The following is a 21,411-nucleotide window of genomic DNA, read 5'->3' on the forward strand; positions in this document are numbered from 1 at the left end:
GCAAGTTTCGTCGAAACTGATGCAATATGCCAGACACTTTCTTGACCAAGTGCTTGGCATGAAAGGTCCAGGACAGAGTGTTATCCATTAGAATACCTAAATTCTTAACACATTCCTGATACTTGACTACAGAACCGTTTACAATTACTGGAGGAATGTCCCTGTTGAAAAGATTTGATAAGTTTCTTCGATATCCTAGAAAAATAGCTAAAGTTTTGTTTTCATTTAATAGTAAATTATGACTTAGTGTATATTGATGTAGTCTTTCTATATCTAGATTTATTTTACTAATACTTTCGACAACACGATTCACAGGAAAATGGTAATAGATCTGTAAATCATCGGCATACATATGATGTTTCGTGTAGCGTAAAACTCCAGGCAGATCGTTTATATACAGGGAAAACAAAACGGGACCCAACACGGAACCCTGGGGGAAGCCAGAATGCACACTAGACCACTTAGAAAAATTTTGTTTGTCAAATACTACCCGCTGAGATCTCCCTTTCAAGAACGATTCAAACCAAGAGAGAGCTGATAGAGATATGCCCAGTGTACGTAATTTAGTCAGAAGGAGGTCATGATGAACTCTATCAAATGCCTTGCTTAAATCGAATAATACCAGAAGCGTTTGTTCCTTTCTGTCCATTGCAAACTTGATATCATCGATGACTTTGAGAAGTGCCGTCGTAGTACTATGGCCTGTTCGAAAACCAGACTGAAATGTGTTAAGAATAGAATGAGTATTTAAATACGAAGTGAGTTGTTGGTAAACAATCCATTCTAATCCTTTACCTAATATTGACAAAATACTGATTGGCCTGAAATCATCAAATTTTTGAGGAGAAGGAACTTTAGGAACAGGTCTTATATTGGCCATTTTCCATACATCTGGAAATACTCCTGATTGTAAACAGAAATTATACAGGTGAGCTATGACCGTAGTGATTATATCCAAACAGTTCATTAGGAGGGGATGTGAGATACCATCTGGTCCAACAGCCTTCGTATTCATGCTCTTAAATACCTTGACTATATCCTCTGGGTAAATGTACGAAAAGTGAAAGAGATCATGTTGAGGTTCATTTGTGTTCATGTAACTATGAATAATTTCGGATATTTTGTGAGAATTGTTCACTGGTGAGATCTTTAAGAAATAATCATTTTGCAATTCTGCAGATATGAATGAGGAAGTATGTTGCGAATTTTTCTTAGCAATACCTAGTGATTTTATAGTTCCCCAGAGAGCAGACGGAGTTGTTCTCTTACTGAACAAAGAATGCATGTGTTTGGCTTTAGCATCACGGATCGCGAGTTTGGTTTTATTACGCAAGATGCGAAAGGTTTCAAAAGTCTTCAGGTTTCCTGGTTTTGATGTGCTTTCTTTTTGCCTTGTCCCGCGCAGAGATTAATTTCTTTATTGTAAACGTTATCCACGGGTTAGGTGGGTGTTTGGCTCGAATTAGTTTTAATGGGGCATGCTTGTCGTACAACGCGGAAATTTAACTATTAAATTTGATGACTTTATCATCGATATTACGCTGAGAAAATACTTCATACCAGGGAGCGGAAATTACGTCTTTTAGAAAATCTTCAGGATTAAAACTGCGGAAATCCCTAAATGTGATCCATTTTCTTTCATATTTGGGTGTCGATATAGAGAAGACAGCATATAGCATATCATGTCCAGAAAATCCACTCGCTGGGGTCTGCCCAAATTTAAGAAGGGTATCATTACAATTTGAAACTATGGTATCGAGATTAGAATGACAATATGCAGTATGGTATGTGTCATCGAATGGTATTCTAGTTAAATTGCATCAGTCAAGTGCATCATCGATTACTAGAGTTTCCGAGGACCCTGATCCAAAATGCCAATTCATATCACCTGCAAGTATAACATATTTATAATGAAAAACGTAATTATACATCGCCTCTACAAACGAATCCATGAAACCAATTTTGGGAGGACGGTAGATGCATGAAAATAATACTTTACCTATAGTAATTCAAGTTCTAGGAAAATATACTCTGGCTTACGACAATATTCTGCAGGGGAAGTGTGAATTATTTTACATTTTATATTGCTCCTCACGTACACAGCCACCCCTCCTCCTCTCTTGCCCAATCTATCGTTTCTATATAGATTAAAGCCAGGAATGTTAATCTCTGAGTCCGGAATGGACCCCTTGAAAAATGTCTCACTTACAGCAATAACGTTAATATTGGATCAACAAAGCAGTCAAAAAACTCATCGAAATGTACCTTATCAACTAATGACTCAGCATTTAAGTGAATTATTTTCAAATCAGAGGGATAGGTTTCTGATAGATCTTCAATGATTTTGTGAATTTCAGAACACCTAAGTTTAGAAGACATACTTGAATTTGGCTGGTTGCAAAATTCCAGAAAATTAGTATTCAGTTATAGGTCCTAATAAAATTACATACAGTTTTAGATTACCTGAAGCGAAGTAGAGAAGAGAATACTGAATAGAACATACTAATTTAACTTAAGCGAGGAGAGATCTTTTTAAGTTCAACAGTATTTCTCACACGGTGTTTAACACCCCCTTGTAGTACGATAATTGTGCCATCAGAAGTCCACACCTGCTTTTCGCCAAAGATGGAAATTGCCTGTTTCAACAGATGATGTCTGGTAGAGGTAAGATCTTCACGAATCGTCACCTTGGATCCACGTAACAGCCTCTTCGCACGGAAAACTGCCGATCTCTTGGTGTAGGAGACAAATTTACATATGATAGCCCTTGACTTCCCAGTCCCAGGGGCACCAACCCTATGCAAGCGGTCAATATCTTCAGCGCTTAACGGGACTTTCAATTTTTGGGCCACATTGAGCACTAAGTGAGTTGTATCCTCACCAGATTCTTCGGGCAACCCAAAAATTCGAATACTGTTTCGCCTTTGGTATTGTTCAATTTCGTCCATTTTATAATTCAATAAAGACTTTAATTCCATAATTTCATTTTCGCGAGCTTTTAACTCATTTCTTAAATCGCTGATAACTTTAGAATTGAAGTCTATTGTTTCTTTTAGTTCTTTACAAACTTTTTGTGCGAGAACTGTTACCAAGGGTTGAAGGAAGTCGCTATTTTGTAATAAGTTCCCCACTATACCTTGCACCAGGATCACAATCTTGTCTTCAGTTAAATTAGTGTTACCTGTGATGTAGGAGGGCTCTGTGTTCGGCATGTTGGTGTTGCCGCTAGTTGGTGTTGTGAGGGAGAGCTGCTCACTTACAGCTGACGATCGTGAGGCCCGGGTCGAGCCAGATTGAAGGGATGGCGCTGCTTCCTGCGAGGTGGTGGTGGTCCCGTCAGTCTCCGAGGGAGAGCGCTTGCGTTCAGCCGAAGGTAGAGTAGCAGAAGGGTGGAGGGTTGACCGTGTTTGTGAACGCTGTCTGGTAACATTTGACAAGCGTGATGTGGGAGACGTAGCTGCTCCCTGACCCTGGACAGCTGAAGATCGCGCCACATTTCTTCTGTTTTTTACTTCCGGCCATACCTAACCTAACTTCGAAACTTATGGATTTAAAAGAAATAAATGCTATATTTCCACAACGAGATACACTGCCCTAACACATTCACAGGTCACTTTCACTTCACTAAATCAATGCTTGCACACAGGACCGTACTAAGAGTACTATACACCTTCAAAACACCTGGAATTATGAGCCGCAAATTACGCCACCATGACACTGAAAGCTGAAAGACAAGACACTGAAAGACAAGTTGAAACTGAGTTGGGAGAAGATCAATTTGGCTTCAAAAGAAATGTAGGGACACGTGAAGCAATCCTAACTTTACGTCTGATATTAAAGAATCGAATTATTAAGTGCAACCCCACATACGTGGCGTTTGTAGATCTAGAAAAGGCATTTGAGAATGTTGTTTGGACCAAGCTACTTGAGATATTGAAGATGATCGGGATCAGGTACCGGGAAAGAGGAATTATCTACAATCAGTATAAAAATCTATTAAAAATCACGTATGGACCGAGTCTTGGTTGAGGAGTACAAGATAAAAATAAGGAAGTCCAAAACAAAAGTAATGGAGTGCACTAGTACGAAGTCAGATGATGCAGGAAATATTAGATTAGGAAATGAACTTTTAAAGGAAGTGGATTAATATTGTTACTTGGGTAATAAAATAACTAACGATGACACAAGTAAGGAGGACATAAAATGCAGGCTAGCACAAGCAAGAAAGGCCTTTCTTAAGAAAAAAATGTGTTCACTTCGAATATAGATACAGGAATTAGAAAAATGTTTTTGAAGACTTTCCTTTGGAGCTTGGCATTGTATCCAAGTGAAACATGGATGATAACTCGCTCAGAAAAAAAAGATAATAGAAGCTTTTGAAATGTGAAGGTACAGAAAAATGCTGAAGGTGAGATGGATAGATGGAATCACGAATGAAGAGATGTTGAATCAAATTGGTGAGAGGAGATCGTTGTGGCTAAACTTGACTAGAAGAAGAGATAGAATGATAGGACACATTTTGAGACACCCGGGACTTTTGCAGTTGGTTTTTGAGGGACGTGTATGGGGTAAGAACGGCAGAGGCAGACCAAGGTACGAATATGACAAGCAGATTAGAGAAGATGTAGGATGCCGTGGTTATGTAGAAATGAAAAGTTAGCACAAGATAGGGTGGCATGGAGGGCTGCAATAAGTCAGTCTATGGACTGATAACTCGAACATGATACATAGATTTTCACCTTAAAATTATAATAATATAGATATTCAATAATTAAGATATTACAGAGCGAGTTGGCCACCTGGCCTGCGTCATGAAGTTGTGGGCTTGCATTCGGGAGATGGTGGGTTCTCTCCCCACTGTCGGAATCTCTAAATATAGTTTTCCTAGATTTACCATTTGCACACGAGGCAATTATGAAACTACTGCTCCAACTGTAGAAAAAATGTAACCCGTCGACAACTACTCGTCTTACCTTTATTGACATTTGTAACGTGCAATCTGTCCTGAAACGAAGCATTGCCTAATTTCAAAATGTCCAAAAATAAAGTACGATGCATCCGCCATTTATGGGTTAGTTTTTTAATTGTGATGATAATAAAAGCAAAGCAAAGCTAGGTCATCTCCGTACAGGCCATGAAGGCCCTTGGAGCGGTGGAAGGTAAAGGCTTCCACTATCCGTAACCTCGGCACATGATGGGGTAGAGTGGTTAGCTCTATGCCCGGCCGCCTTTGCCCCCAGGAATTAACCTGGTACTCATTTTTGGTGTAGGCTGAGTGAACCTCAGGGCCATGTGCACCTCCGGAAGTGGAAATCTCGTTTCTTAAATTTTACGACTTCCTGACGGGGATTCGAACCCACGTCCTTCTGGACGAACCAATTGTGATGATAATGCCAAACTTGAATTTCGAAGCTGCTGGCGTTGGTCTTAGCAATCTTCTTGCACCCTATTTTCCATGCAGGCTACTGTACCGGTGGGCTCATGATTGCGAACTTTGTCGCTCATGTGGCTTGGTTCAATTTTTTAAGCTGCATTCCTTTCCTGACGCCAAATCTTTTGGAGAGGAATGCGTTAACTATTTAGTTTAGCTGTGGCGATTCCTATTGTTATATTTTAGATGTGTATTTCGACAAACACCTATTCCCCGAGTGAGAAGAATCCGCCAGACGCGATTAAATTCCCCGATCCGATAGCAAGTCGAACTTGGGAACTTCTGTTCCTAACCATTGAAAGTTGACATCCATCCAAGAATATAGACTTTTGTACGTAGCTAGCAGCACGTAAGGTCGTGAACATCTCGATTATTTTATAATTCACATGGTAAAGAATATATTAAAAAACTAAATATCTATACTTCTTACATTAGACTTAATTTTCGCAGGTTATTTTTAATTCATGAAAATATATCATAATCTCGAATATCTGCGTTTTTGTCGGATGTCCTATGGCTGGTAGTCACCTGACATTAGCAGTCCTTGATGGATGGCGGTGACCGAGTCACATATTTGTGATTATTTGATTTTAGCAAAGGGAAATGTGGTTCCTTTTTACTCCGGCGTTAAAAGCGCTCCGATCCAGAAAGATCAGAAATTAAACTTTGTACAACTATTATTTTGCATATATCTTCGATAATATTAACAGATAAATTGTACTCTTACTGAGATCTTAAACTCTAAAAGCTTCACCAAAACATACGAAGAGATTCCATTAATTTGTACAAACTGCAAAACTGGGCGAGGCACATAAAAACAATAATCCTAATTTGTGCACATCGTAATAGACGCTATCTTGTGGATTTGTTTTAATCGAAGTATATTATTGAGATAGCCTTGTGGCAGTTTGGTCAAGTTTGTTTAATTCCTGACTCATTTGAAGGAACGAAAACATGTCTGCCCACATCTGAGCGGTACCTACTTGCGAAAACGGAGGAATTTGCTTTACGTAAGGAAGGGAACACACTATTCCACTATGAATTCCAGATGCCTTTCAACTTTCATACAGCAAATTTAGCTGTTGCAACACTCAGTTATATTCCGTCTGTTGAGTTGCTATCGTTTTCTAAACCAGAGCTCAAATAAATTAACTTTATTCACCTTTTATCGAAAGGTAGATTATTTCTTGTTGAACCATCCACTTTCTGAATTTACAGGTTGCCAATTTGTCGAATTGTACTAATACAATATAAAATACAGACGTACATCATTGTAAATTTATAGTCTGTGAAATACATTGTATAGTGCATGTATTAGTAACAATAGAGGTGGGATTTTACAAACCCCAATGAACTAAGAATTACATTAAGTACAATGTCTTGTGTTCCAGTTTGTGGCTAATCAAATTTCTTCATGAAGAGAGCTGGTACCTTACCGCGTGCTTCAAGCACCAGCTCGAACACTTAAATACCTTGTAAATGCTATTATTTTTGTAGACAACAGCGTAGGAATGTAAATAGTCGTTCCGCCAAGAACAACCTACTTTTATGTGATAATATATTGTCAGCTTAATATCATGTCAGCTTAGAACTCTGAAAATGTCTGTCATCTAAGGTTAAGTATTGCATGAAGTGCATCAAGGAATTTTCGCTGTAAGTGATACATGTGTATCAGCATTAGTAGTATAATTGGATGGTTCGGCCGCCGCCTCCTCCTCCGGGCTCCCAGGGGCCCATCCGCCTCCCGCGGGAAATTTGAAGTTTGGCGGGAAATTTGAATTTTGGCGGGAAATTTGAATTTTGGCGGGAGATTTGAATTTGTAAACAAAGCCACGTGCTTTTTGACAGCTGTCATCGACAACAACGCATCGCTAACCTCACTGCTGTTATTCTTGACGGGCCTAAACCTCAGTAGTACCAACTTAACCTAACTAGCGCGAGGTAAACAAATCCACGTGTTTTTTGACAGCCACGTGCTTTTTGACAGACAACAACGCATCGCTAACCTCACTGCTGCCATCTTGACGGGCCTAAACCTAAGTGGTACCAACTTAACCTCACAAGCGCGAGGTAACAAAGCCACGTGCTTTTTGACAGCCACGTGCTTTTCGACATACAACAACGCATCGCTAACCTCAGTACTGCCATCTTGGCGGGCCTAAACCTTAGTGCTACCAACTTAACCTCACAAGCGCGAGAAAAACAAAGCCACGTGCTTTTTTGACAGCTGTCATCCGCCATCTTTAAACTACAGAGCACCGTGCTGCCCTCTTTATCGCAGTAGCTGCAAATTCGTCACCTGTCATCGGCAGTGCTGCCATCTTGGCTGGCCTAAACCTTAGTGCTACCAACTTAACCTCACTAGCGTGAGATAAACAAATTCATGTGCAGCTGTCATCCACCATCTTTAATCTATAGAGCACAGTGCTGCCCTCTTTAGCTAGATACCTGTGGTGGCAGGCAATTCTACGTGACAACAGCCATCTTTGAGCACCGTGCTGCCCTCTATGTGGTGGCGGCAAATTCTACATGCTCTTGTTTGGAAACAAACCCACGCGCTTTTTTTTGACAGCCATCATCCGCCATATTTAAGCAACAGATTACAGTGCTGCCCTCTTTGTGGCGGCGGCAAATTCCACGTGCTGTTGTTTGGAAACAAAGCCACATGCTTTTTTGACAGCTGTCACCCGCCATCTTTAACCAACAGAGCACTATGCTACTATCATGCGGGCAATTTCGTTAGCAGTCATCCGCCATCTTTAATGAACAGAGCACCGTGCTGCCCTCATGCGGGGCAATTTCGTTAGCTGTCATCCACCATCTTTAATGAACAGAGCACCGTGCTACCCTCATGCGGGGCAATTTCGTTAGCTGTCATCCGCCATCTTTAATGAACAGAGCACCGTGCTGCCATCTTTGTGTTGGCATCTTTATTCTTTGACATGTGGTAGCGGCAAATTCTACATCCGCAATCTGAGAGCACCGTGGCGTACTCTTCGTTGTGGCGGACAATTTAAAAAGAACATGTCAAGGAATACCTTTGTTCTAAGAGAAAACAAGACTACGGTTCTGAACGGCTTGCGTAAGATAGCGATTGTTATAACCTCCTTTTCCCTGCTTTGTTAAGGCATAGCTTTATCGAATACTTGAAGATTATATTACAAAATAAGTGATTAAGAATATAATCGATACAACATATGATCAGAACATTGAATGATGTGTTTGGGGTGCACCTTCGTTCTAAGAGAATCGAACCCGAGACTGCTGGGTGAGAGGCAAGCACACTAAACCAAACCGTAGGAGCCGGCAATTCTCTTTCTATATAATAATTTCGTGTGGCTATTTCTAGTCAAGTGTAGTCTAAAAATAAATCCTAGAGTTGTTGTATCAGGAAGGGTAACTGGCTAAATCCTGGTCTTTCAGCGTCAGGAAGGGTAACCGGCCGTAAAACAGATTCTTGCGATTTAAACTCTTGCGTCAGGAGGGGGCACTCGGCTGTAAAACATATTTTTAATCCCAAGAGAATCGAACCCGAGACTGCTGGGTGAGAGGCAAGCACACTAAACTAAACCGTAGGAGCCGGCAATTCTCTTTCTATATAATAATTTCGTGTGGCTATTTCTAGCCAAGTGCAGTCTAAAAATAAATACTAGAGTTGTTGTATCAGGAAGGGTAAGAGGCTAAATCCTGGTCTTTCAGCGTCAGGAAGGGCAACCGGCCGTAAAACAGATTCTTGCGTCAGGAAGGGCATCTGTCCGTAAAATAGGTTCTTACAATTTAAAATCTCATGTAAAAACAGGAGGAGAGCAGCGGCTAGCTGCTTCCTAGTGCATTTCAGGTGATATGCCTTACGAGTAGCTATGTACTAGCACCGGATTTAGAATAAGCAGACTCTAGAACGAGAAAAAATACCTGGGATGTGTTTTTGAAGCATGCCTACACACACGCGCGCGCGCAAGCTCCATCCGGCTAGCCAGCTCCTACCTGGAATGCGTTTGCCTCAGCAGAGTACGAAGTCCGCTGCACGCGTACAGTTCGCATAAAAATTATTTGCAGCTTCTCGAGCTCAGCTCAAACCTTCCCGTTTAATCATAGTACAAATACATCTGCTTGTAGAACTTGTATATTTCGGTACCTCAGCGTTTCGTGTTGTTGCTAACAGGTAGGGGGTACTGTGGATGTAGACTTAGCTTAGTAAAACTCACGACAATGTCGGACCTCAGTAGGTTGAAACTTGGTTTCTTCCGAACATTGCTACTTTAGTCTATTGATAAATAGTTGTTCTCTTCAATCCTCATGCTATAGAAGAGGTCAATCTTATAATTTCAAACTTACAACCATGTCCGACTTCTATAGGTTGAAACTGGGTTTCTTCCGAACATCGTAACATTTAGCTAATTTCTATTGATGAATAGTTGTTCTCTTCAATCCGCATGCTGTAGGAGAGGAAACTCGCATCTATGTCCGTCCTCTATAGATTAAAACTTGGTTCCTTCTAAACATCGCAACTCTAGGCTAGCTGACTCGCGCTTTGGTTTTTTAGCACTCTAGGATTAGAAGGTGCAGACATGGCAGAGGTTAATCTTGTAATTTCAAACTTACAACCATGTCTGACCTCTATATGTTGAAACTTAGTTTCTTCCTCAAACATTGCAATCACGTGCTAACTTTCCAAGGCTCGATCCACTGCAGAACTCTTAAATTCTGACACCTCGGCATCAACAGCAGGTTCGATCCTGGCTTAAATACTTCAGCCTGCAGAACTCAGCGTAAGACCCTCAGGAGAGCTCTTGTTGCATAAACATTTCGTTCCGACTGTACTGCAAACGTCTACAATTCTTGATATCCGCTTGGTAACAAGGAGCATATTTACTCGCTGCAGTCTGCGTGAAGCGCTCACAGTTCTTTGTATGTGTTTATTACGTGCACATCTCCCGTCTAAGTACTGTCCGCTGTGAATATTATTCTTCAGCCTTCAGCTTAAGGTAAGCCTGAACTGTTAGTTACTGTTTGCCAAGCAACTTCTACGGTACGTAATAAACATCTACATTCATATATGTTTGTTGTTTTCGTTTAGGTACAACTAGAATATTATCATTCGAGTTACAGGCTTGAAAGTACGCATTTTATTCATCCGAGTAACAGTCTGCAGCACGTGCATTTTTAAGGTATGTTTTCGAACTTTGAGTTGTAAAGATAGCTAGTCTAGATGATGTACCCTACACTACATTCATATATGTTTCTTCTTTTTTAGGTACGACCAGAATATTATCATTCGAGTTTCAGGTTTGAACGCACGCATTTTATTCATCCGAGTAACAGTTTGCAGCGCGAAGATTTTAAGGTATGTCTGACCTCTATACCTTGAAACTTGGTTTCTTCCGAACATCGTAACTTTAAGCTAATCGTAAATAGTTGTTCTCTTCAATCCTCATGCTATAGACGAGGTTAATCTTATAATTTCCAACTCACAGCAATGTCCGACCTCTATACGTTGAAACTGGGTTTCTTCCGAACATCGTAACTTTAGTCTATTGATAAATAGTCGTTCTCTTCAATCCTCATGCTATAGACGAGGTTAATTTTATAATTTCAAACACACATAGCTATGTCTGACCTCAACAGGCTGAAACTTGGTTTCTTCTAAAACATCGTAACTTTAATCTATTGATAAATAGTTATTTTCTTTAATCTGCATGTCATAGAAGAGGTTAATCTTATAATTTCAAACTCACAGCAATGTCCGGCCTCTATACGTTGAAACTTGGTTTCTTCCGAACATCGTAACTTTAAGCTAATCATAAATAGTTGTTCTCTTCAATCCTCATGCTTTAGACGAGGTTAATCTTATAATTTCAAACTCACAGACATGTCCGACCTCTATACGTTGAAACTTGGTTTCTTCCGAACATCGCAACTTTAGTCTATTGATAAATAGTCGTTCTCTTCAATCCTCATGCTATAGACGAGGTTAATTTTATATTTTCAAACACACATAGCTATGTCTGACCTCAACAGGCTGAAACTTAGTTTCTTCTAAAACATCGTTACTTTAGTCTATTGATAAATAGTTATTTTCTTTAATCTGCATGTCATAGAAGAGTATAATTTCAAATTCACAGCAATGTCCGACCTCTATACGTTGAAACTTGGTTTCTTCCGAACATCGCAACTTTAGTCTATTGATAAATGGTCGTTCTCTTCAATCCTCATGCTATAGACGAGTTTAATTTTATAATTTCAAACACACATAGCTATGTCTGACCTCAACAGGCTGAAACTTGGTTTCTTCTAAAACATCGTAACTTTAGTCTATTGATAAATAGTTATTTTCTTTAATCTGCATGTCATAGAAGAGGTTAATCTTATAATTTCAAACTCACAGCCATGTCCGACCTCTACACGTTGAAACTTGGTTTCTTCCGAACATCGTAACTTTAAGCTAATCATAAATAGTTGTTCTCTTCAATCCTCATGCTATAGACGAGGTTAATCATATAATTTCAAACTTAAAGCAATTTCCGACCTCTATACGTTGAAACTTGGTTTTCTTCCGAACATCGTAACTTTAGTCTATTGATAAATAATTATTTTCTTTAATCTGCATGTTATAGAACAGGTTAATCTTATAATTTCAAACTCACAGCAATGTCCGACCTGTACAGGTTCAAACTTGGTTTCTTCCGAGCATAGCAACTTTAGTCTACTGATAAATAGTTGTTCTCTTCAATGTTTATGCTGTAGAAGAGGTTAATCTTATAATTTCAAACTCACAACAATGTCTGACCTGTACAGGTTCAAGCTTGGTTTCTTCCGAACATAGCAACTTTAGTCTATTGATAAATAGTTGTTCTCTTCAATCTTTCATGCTGTAGAAGAGGTTAATCTTATAATTTCAAACTTTCAGCTATGTCTGACCTCTATAGGTTGAAACTTGGTTTCTTCCGAACATAGCAACTTTAGACTATTGATCAATAGTTGTTCTCTTCAATCTTTCATGCTGTAGAAGAGGATAATCTTATAATTTCAAACTCACAGCCATGTCCGACCTCTATAGGTTGAAACTTGGTTTCTTCTGAACATCGTAACTTTAGTCTATTGATAAATAGTTATTCTCTTCAATCTTTCATGCTGTAGAAGAGGTTAATCTTATAATTTCAAACTCACAGCCATGTCCGACCTCTATACGTTGAAACTTGGTTTCTTCCGAACATCGTAACTTTAGACTATTGATAAATAGTTGTTCTCTTCAATCCTCATGCTATAGACGAGGTTAATCTTATAATTTCAAACTCACAGCTATGTCTGACCTCCATACGTTGAAACTTGGTTTCTTCCGAACATCGTAACTTTAGTCTATTGATAAATAGTCATTTTCTTTAATCTGCATGTCATAGAAGAGGTTAATCATATAATATCAAACTCACAGCCATGTCTGACCTCTATACGTTGAAACTTGGTTTCTTCCGAACATAGCAACTTTAGACTATTGATCAATAGTTGTTCTCTTCAATCTTTCATGCTGTAGAAGAGGATAATCTTATAATTTAAAACTGACAGCCATGTCCGACCTCTATAGGTTGAAACTTGGTTTCTTCTGAACATCGTAACGTTAGTCTATTGATCAATAGTTGTTCTCTTCAATCCTCATGCTGTAGAAGAGGTTAATCTTATAATTTCAAACTTACAGCCATGTCCGACCTCTATAGGTTGAAACTTGGTTTCTTCCGAACATCACAACTTTAGTCTAATGATAAATAGTTGTTCTCTTCAATCCTCATGCTGTAGAAGAGGTTAATCTTATAATTTCAAACTCACAGCCATGTCCGACCTCTATAAGTTGAAACTTGGTTTCTTCCGAACATCGTAACTTTAGTCTATTGATAAATAGTCATTTTCTTTAATCTGCATGTCATAGAAGAGGTTAATCATATAATATCAAACTCACAGCCATGTCTGACTTCTATGGGTTGAAACTTGGTTTCTTTCGAACATAGCAACTTTCGCCTAATCTCTATTTGTTGTTCTCTTTTCAGATGTTCCCCTGCTGTGAGGAATGCAATGTAACGTTTGCAAGGCGAGATAACTCATGCGCCATATGAAATCAAAACACCCTAGCATAACATCTGCTTTATGTAAAGTTTGTAGTGTGTATTTCGCTAACGTACAGCGATACGAGGCTCACTTAGTAGAAGCACATCAGGTATCTACTTGTCCTCAGGTAATAGGAGAAAAGCGTAAAAAAGCGGATGTAGCTGTAGAAAGTACTAGTAGTAAAAACCTAGAAAAAATCATGAACTTCAAACTATTCAGTACGAGCACTGTAACACCGATGTACCATCTTCGCATTTTCAGGCACACTTACGGAGTAATGCACATTAAAATAATGCGTGTAGAAGTGGTAGTAACGCAAACATTGAGGAAATTAATACAGCATTTAAAAGTAGGATTTCTAGTTACAGAATTCGCACCAGTCAAAAGTTTTAGAGCACTTCAAACTTTTTAAATTGTGTTCAACCGGATGTACAACAGCTTCTTGCTAAATCTTTATCCAATCATTATTTATTTAAAGTTAATTTTGAACTTTTCGCCTTGTACATTAAAAGCACGGACGAATCCGAAATAACGGACATTAAATCATTTAATACGAAGAATTTTGTCATAATTCAGTCAACTAATTTTGGTGATGTACTTAGGGATGTCTCTAACATTATTTCAACTAAGAGCGAGGAATTTCAGGAAAAGGAATCAGGGTGGGCTTTAGTTGAAAGAATGTATCTAGAAGTTAACATCAGTAAGTACAATCCTATGCGAGGATCTTCACACATCGAGCTGCCGACATGGATTCAGCGAAAAGAAGCTGTTGTAAACATCCAACACAATGACGAAGCATGTTTTGCATGGGCGGTGATGTCGGCTTTAAATCCTGCTAAATCGAATGTACCGAATAGAACATCATCGTATCCACAGTATTCAACGCAGCTAAATTTCGATAGTATAGAATTTCCTGTGCAGTTAAAAGATATTAAGCGCTTTGAAGAACTAAATAATATTAGCATTAATGTGTATAGTGTAGAGAAAAAGTCTGTAGTAGGCCCTCTGTATTATACATGTCATAAGAAGAATACTCATGTTAACTTACTCTATATCGAAAACAGTGAGAATAGCCACTTTTGCTGGATTAAAAATCTGAGTAGACTTGTTGGTAGTCAGTTGTCGAACAGGTGTAACAAAAAGTGGCTATGTGATGGATGCTTGCAGTATTTTAGAACTGAAGGTCAGTTAACGAAGCATTCCACGAATGACTGCAATCATGTACGTACAGAGACACCTACTACAGGCAATGATGTTTTAAAATTTACAAATTTTCACAAGCAGATGTGGGTAACTTTCGTGATTTATGCAGACTCTGAAGCCATCCTCACGCCATGCAACACATGCTTACCTAATCCTGACAACTCTTTCACTAATACTACGCACATGCATGTCCCATGTAGCTTCGCGTATTACATCAAGTGTAGTTATGATAGTACGCTTAACAAGTTAGAGCTGTATCGAGGACCTGATGCTGCTAAAGTATTTTTAGAAAGACTTGAAAGTGATGCAGTTCGTCTTGGTCGTATTCTAAATAGTAATATTCCTATGAAGCCACTCACCGAAATTCAGTTAAATGATCATGAACGTGCTACAAAGTGTAGCATTTGTGATGGGGAATTTTCCGAAAATGACCCTAAAGTTTTTGATCATGATCATTTAACTGGTTTCTACAGATGTGCCGCTCATTATAGCTGTAATCTTAAGTACAGAGTTCCTAAATTTATCCCCGTAATTTTTCCTAACTTATCTGGTTACGACTCACATTTCATCATTTCACAATTTGGAGCTTCAGATGAAAAAGTAGATATAATCCCTCAGAATAAAGAGCGGTACATTGCGTGAAGTCTGTAAAAGTAGATGCTGAGCATTCTGTAAAACTGAGATTCCTTGACTCGTTTCGCTTTATGGCGAGTAGCCTCGATAAACTTTCTTGTCATTTACAGCCAGAACAATTTACGGAAATTCGACGCGTTTTTCCTGAAGAAGCGCCGTTTAATTTACTTCGGCGTAAGGGTGTTTTTTGTTATGAATATCTTGAATGCTTAGAACGCCTCGAAGAACGTGCCTTACCATCGAAACAATCCTTTTTCAGCTCGCTGAATTCAGCAGATATTAGTGATGATGACTATTTGCATGCACAACATATCTGGGAGCAGTTCCACATTCAAAAGCTAGGTGAATACTCCGACTTATATTTAAAGACGGATGTACTTTTGTTAGGTGATGTTTTTGAAAATTTTTGCTGTGTTTGCAAGAAAACCTACAGCCTTGACCCATGTAAGTATTTTACTGCGCCTGGGATAAGTTGGGATGCCATGTTAAAATACACGCAGGTGAATTTGGAACTGCTAACCGATATTGATATGGTGCACTTTATAAAATCATATATTCGAGGCGGTCTAAGTTAGTGCAGCGGGCAGTATTCTAAAGCAAATAATAAGTACATGCCGAGTTTCGATTCTAGTCAGGAATCTCAGTATATTGTTTATCTCGATGCTAATAATCAGTATGGGTGGGCGGTGAGTCAGCATCTACCGGTGAGTGGTTTCCGCTGGCTAACGCAGTGCGAAATTGATGCTTTACAGCTGCACGCCCTAGGCGATGAAGCTGATAAAGGCTATTTCCTCGAAGTTGACTTACAGTATCCTAAAGAGTTACACACTTCTCATAATGACTTACCGTTCTGCCCTGAAAATATGAAGCCTCCGTACATCGCATCAACGACGAAAATGCTAATTGCTATTTTGTGTGATAAATCTAAGTATATCATTCATTACCGAAATTTAAAACAGTGTTTGCAGCATGGTTTGAAGTTATCCAAAATTCATCGCGTACTAGAATTTAATCAGTCACCGTGGCTAAAGCCATATATCGATCTGAACAATAATTTAAGAACGAATGCGGTTAACGAGTTTGAAAATGATTTCTACAAGCTCATGAATAACAGTGTGTTTGGTAAGACTATGGAAAATGTTGACAAACGCGTTGATGTAAAATTGATTACAAACTGGGAAAATATTAAGAAAAAGTATGGTGCTAACTATTTAATAAGTAAACCAAATTTCCACAGCTGCACCATCATACATGAGAATTTAGTTAATATACAGATGAATCGTGTTAAGGTTAAGTATGACAAACCTACCTACGTCGGCTTTGCAGTACTTGAATTGGCTAAAACACTCATGTATGAATTCCATTACGATTATATGATGAAGAAGTACGCGCATAATGCGCAATTGCTCTACACAGATACCGATTCGTTTATTTATCAAATCAAAACTGATGATTATTACAATGATATAAAGCTAGACTTGGGTAGGTTTCATACAAGTAACTATCCTGCAAATAATCAATATCATCTACCACTAGTGAACAAAAAGGTTCTAGGTAAAATGAAAGATGAATGTGCTGGGAATGTTATCGATTCATTTGTAGGTACTAAATCCAAGTCATATTGCATAAAACTCTTAAATGAATTACAAGTAAAGAGATTGAACGGGGTTAAAAAGAATGTCGTTCAGAATCAGCTAAGTTTTGAAAACTATAACAATTGCATTAAAAGTAATCCACCTGTTTTGCATAATCAAATGTCCGTCATTAGAAGCAAGAAGCACCCGTTGTACACTCATTTAATTAGTAAGGTAGCCCTTAATAATGTTGATTGCAAACGGTTTGTCATTCCAAATTCTACCAACACTCTAGCCTGGGGGCATAGTAGTATTGATCGGTACTACTTTACATAAAGCAGATGTGTGTAAACATTATGCTAGAGGTGTGTACTTTGTAATATATACGTTACGCAGTCTTACATCACAATTCACTGTACATATTGTATAAAGATAGGGAGAGGTACGCTGAGAGAGTGGTACGGCAAGTTTAAACTTGTACATACAAGAATTGCGTCGAGAATGGGAGAAGTACGCAAACATCACTAGGGTAAAATGATTCGAGATAAAACTTGTACATACAAGATGTAAATAAATAATGTAGAATTGGCATATTCCATTTATTTTAGGTAAGGTATTACCTTCCTCCCGCTCCTTATCTGCAAGATAGAGTTTCGTTTATTACTCAAAGAAGAAAAGCAAGAAAGAAGGTGATGAGCAGATTCGTAAGTATGTTATTGTCTAGCTCATGTTGAGAAGAGAATTTTTTTCTTTTTCTAAACAGTGTTTGATTGCAATGCAGTGTTCAACAGCATCGAACTATAAACGGTAGTATGGGTACAAGTCTAAACTTGCAATACTCTTGCTTTTGCAATGCATGTTCGATAGAGATGTACCTTGACAGAGGAAGAAGAGCAGCTTAGTATGTATGTTGAGAAGATATTTTGTTTTTCTTTCAAAACAGTGCTCGATTCTAGTTATACAATGCAGTGTTCAACAACATCGAACACTAGTATGCAGTTCAAGTTGTAATAAGTTTTGAACAGTAATATGTGTGTTCAAGTCTAAACATGCATCACCGCGGGTATGCGAGCGGATGACAGCTAACGAAATTGCCCCGCATGAGGGTAACACGGTGCTCTGTTCATTAACGATGGCGGATGACAGCTAACGAAATTGCCGCGCATGAGGGCAGCACGGTGCTCTGTTCATTAAAGATGGCGGATGACTGCTAACGAAATTGCCCGCATGATAGTAGCATAGTGCTCTGTTGGTTAAAGATGGCGGGTGACAGCTGTCAAAAAAGCATGTGGCTTTTTTTCCAAACAACAGCACGTGGAATTTGCCGCCGCCACAAAGAGGGCAGCACTGTACCCTGTTGCTTAAAGATGGCGGATGATGGCTGTCAAAAAAAGCGCGTGGGTTTGTTTCCAAACAAGAGCATGTAGAATTTGCCGCCACCACATAGAGGGCAGCACGGTGCTCAAAGATGGCTGTTGTCACGTAGAATTGCCTGCCACCACATGTATCTAGCTAAAGAGGGCAGCACTGTGTTCTATAGATTAAAGATGGTGGATGACAGCTGCACATGGATTTGTTTATCTCACGCTAGTGAGGTTAAGTTGGTAGCACTAAGGTTTAGGCCCGCCAAGATGGCAGCACTGCCGATGACAGGTGACGAATTTGCAGCTACTGCGATAAAGAGGGCAGCACGGTGCTCTGTAGTTTAAAGATGGCGGATGAGAGCTGTCAAAAAAGCACGTGGCTTTGTTTTTCTCGCGCTTGTGAGGTTAGGTTGGTAGCACTAAGGTTTAGGCCCGCCAAGATGGCAGTACTGAGGTTAGCGATGCGTTGTTGTCTGTCAAAAAGCACGTGGCTTTGTTTACCTCGCGCTTGTGAGGTTAAGTTGGTACCACTGAGGTTTAGGCCCGTCAAGATGACAACAGTGAGGTTAGCGATGCGTTGTTGTCTGTCAAAAAGCACGTGGCTGTCAAAAAACACGTGGATTTGTTTACCTCGCGCTAGTTAGGTTAAGTTGGTATTACTGAGGTTTAGGCCCGTCAAGATGGCAGCAGTGAGGTTAGCGATGCGTTGTTGTCGATGACAGCTGTCAAAAAGCACGTGGCTTTGTTTACAAATTCAAATCCCCCGCCAAAATTCAAATTTCCCGCCAAAATTCAAATTTCTCGCCAAAAGTCAAATTTCCCGCGGGAGGCGGAGGGGCCCCTGGGAGCCCGGAGGAGGAGGCGGCGGCCGAACCATCCAATTATACTACTAGCATTTCTCTCCACATTATTGTCAATAACGGTATTTTGAGGAGCAACGACGAAATGTACCACTTTTTCAGTCGCTACTTCCTCTGGTTGGCTTTCATGATGCTGAAACCTGATGGTATTGTCTACTATATGGCATTTATAGACAGTAGGTTTGTTCGTGAAGCGATTTAGCGATCTGTAACCTTGACCTTCAACTTGATTGTGTTGACTATCAAACCACATTTTCCGAATTTACTTTTAACTCTCCCTATCACTTCTGACCACTAAATTCCCTGCTTAACAATTATTAGAACAGAAGCTGGTTTCTTTCTTTCTTTCCTTCTTTCTTCCTTTATTTCTTTCTACTCTGGGTAATTATATCCATTTTTGTATTTCATTTACAGAGAAGGAAAGGAGTGGCAGGATTTGCGATCCAAATTTAATCAGACGATGATGCAACCAAGGAGCGCCAAGTCCTATGTGGGGCCAATAGACACTGTAACTGAGGACTTAATCGACAGGTGCGTTATGTATTTTTATAATTGTGTTTCTTAACTTTAACTTTTCAGATCCATATGCAAGGAGACACATATAATGGAATATTCCAACAATATTGTAATTACGTTATGTTTTCAAACATTGTTTTTAATAACATCACTGGCTTCTGCTACTCAGTAACCACTTTGTTTTACTTCAACGATGTTGTTGATAGATCTGTAACGATGTCCCGTACAATTCTAGATACAAGCTACATTCTGAATATGAAGCGCGAAAATGCTCTTTTCCACAGCGGATTTACGGTGATAATTCCACAGATTTTTCTGGGATTTCCTAGACCTACAATTTAATACATCCAAAGTTCGTTAGTATTAAATGGTTAATCATGTAAATGAAATCTATCAGAACCATTCCGCTGGTATAATATGAATGGGTAAATACAATAACACTCGAAGTGGCATTTGATATATTCAGAGAAAAATATATTTCTATGAGTTTTAAATTCATTGTATGAATACAATGGAAAATATAGAATGTTCAACGCTTGATAGAGAACATTGTACCAAGGAAATAAACTTCATGAGGGTAATGTTTCATTATAAATACATTCATTACTCCTTAGAGGAATTTTCATTGATCTCAATGTTCAGCTACCAAAGAGATTAAGCTCGAACGTTACTTTTTTATTATAGGAGGCAGTAATATGAAATCGGGTCACCTACCAGAAAATATAGTAGAAAATTTCGTACCTCGAAAGTAATCATTGAATAAATAATTTATTTGGCATTAAACAACGGGCTCAAAAGTCCTCGTCATAATGCATTAATGTGTACGGATACAGATATTCATATAAACTAGACGAGGTTAGTAATAACAATATAAGTATATACACCTCAAAATACCTTACATCCCAATGGATATATTTCTGTATCAATATGCATGTATGCTCTTTAAAGAATCTACAAAATTATACTCAAGTATATTGACAGATATGAGAGTAACAACAAATTAATTATAATATTGTACTGTATATTTTAAGAATATGTCTATTGTTAAAGATGTCGTCCTTGTCGTCAGTTATACATAGCGCTTTTATATGACTCGATATGCATCATGTTTAAGCAAATACGATGGAAGACATTAACCCTTCTGAAGTTATAGAAACCTAGGAATTAACACTCGATTTTAGTGTAGACCGCTCCAGTCCTATTCAATGCACTCGGCAATGGAGTACCATGCATTTACCAAACACCATTTATAAAGATGACGTTTCAAAACAATGGGGCTCACGGTGCTCCTGACCTAATTTATTATATACCGTACGGTTATACTTAACACCATATGATATTTCGGAGTTTTCTTTAACCTACATCACAGCATCAGCACCGGTTTTCTAAAGAAATGAAACAGTAAATCCCATCCTGAGAAATTTGGCGGGCTGTCGACATAACCACATATGTACCTAGTCACTTCCATCGCTCGATGCAAACCGAAGTCTACGAATCGACCATAGGGCCACAGTCAATTCCCAGCGCTATAAAGACACGTGGCAGTAAATTAAGAGTGCCATTAATTCAACACACATGGCCATGATATCGAATAAATTTATCTTTGTTAATGATAATGCCCACCCCCAGACTGCCAAATCAGTGAAGAATATGATTCATAGTTTTAGGTGGGAAACTCTTCAACTAAACCCCTACAGTTCAGATCTCTCCCCCTGAGATTTTCACATCTCCACTCC

General features: G+C 39.0%; 1 protein-coding gene across 1 annotated transcript in view; it reads left to right on the forward strand.

Annotated features, from left to right (window-relative positions):
• LOC137500423 (probable cytochrome P450 49a1) overlaps positions 1 to 21,411 on the forward strand; it is an 89,482-nt gene that overhangs the window by 18,613 nt on the left and 49,458 nt on the right. Inside the window, exon 5 of the mRNA XM_068227308.1 lies at positions 19,574 to 19,690. Coding sequence (XP_068083409.1) covers positions 19,574 to 19,690 — 117 coding nt within the window. The remainder of the gene's footprint in view (positions 1 to 19,573; positions 19,691 to 21,411) is intronic.

Source organism: Anabrus simplex, chromosome 4 (genome assembly GCF_040414725.1).
Source record: "Anabrus simplex isolate iqAnaSimp1 chromosome 4, ASM4041472v1, whole genome shotgun sequence".
NCBI lineage: Eukaryota > Metazoa > Arthropoda > Insecta > Orthoptera > Tettigoniidae > Anabrus > Anabrus simplex.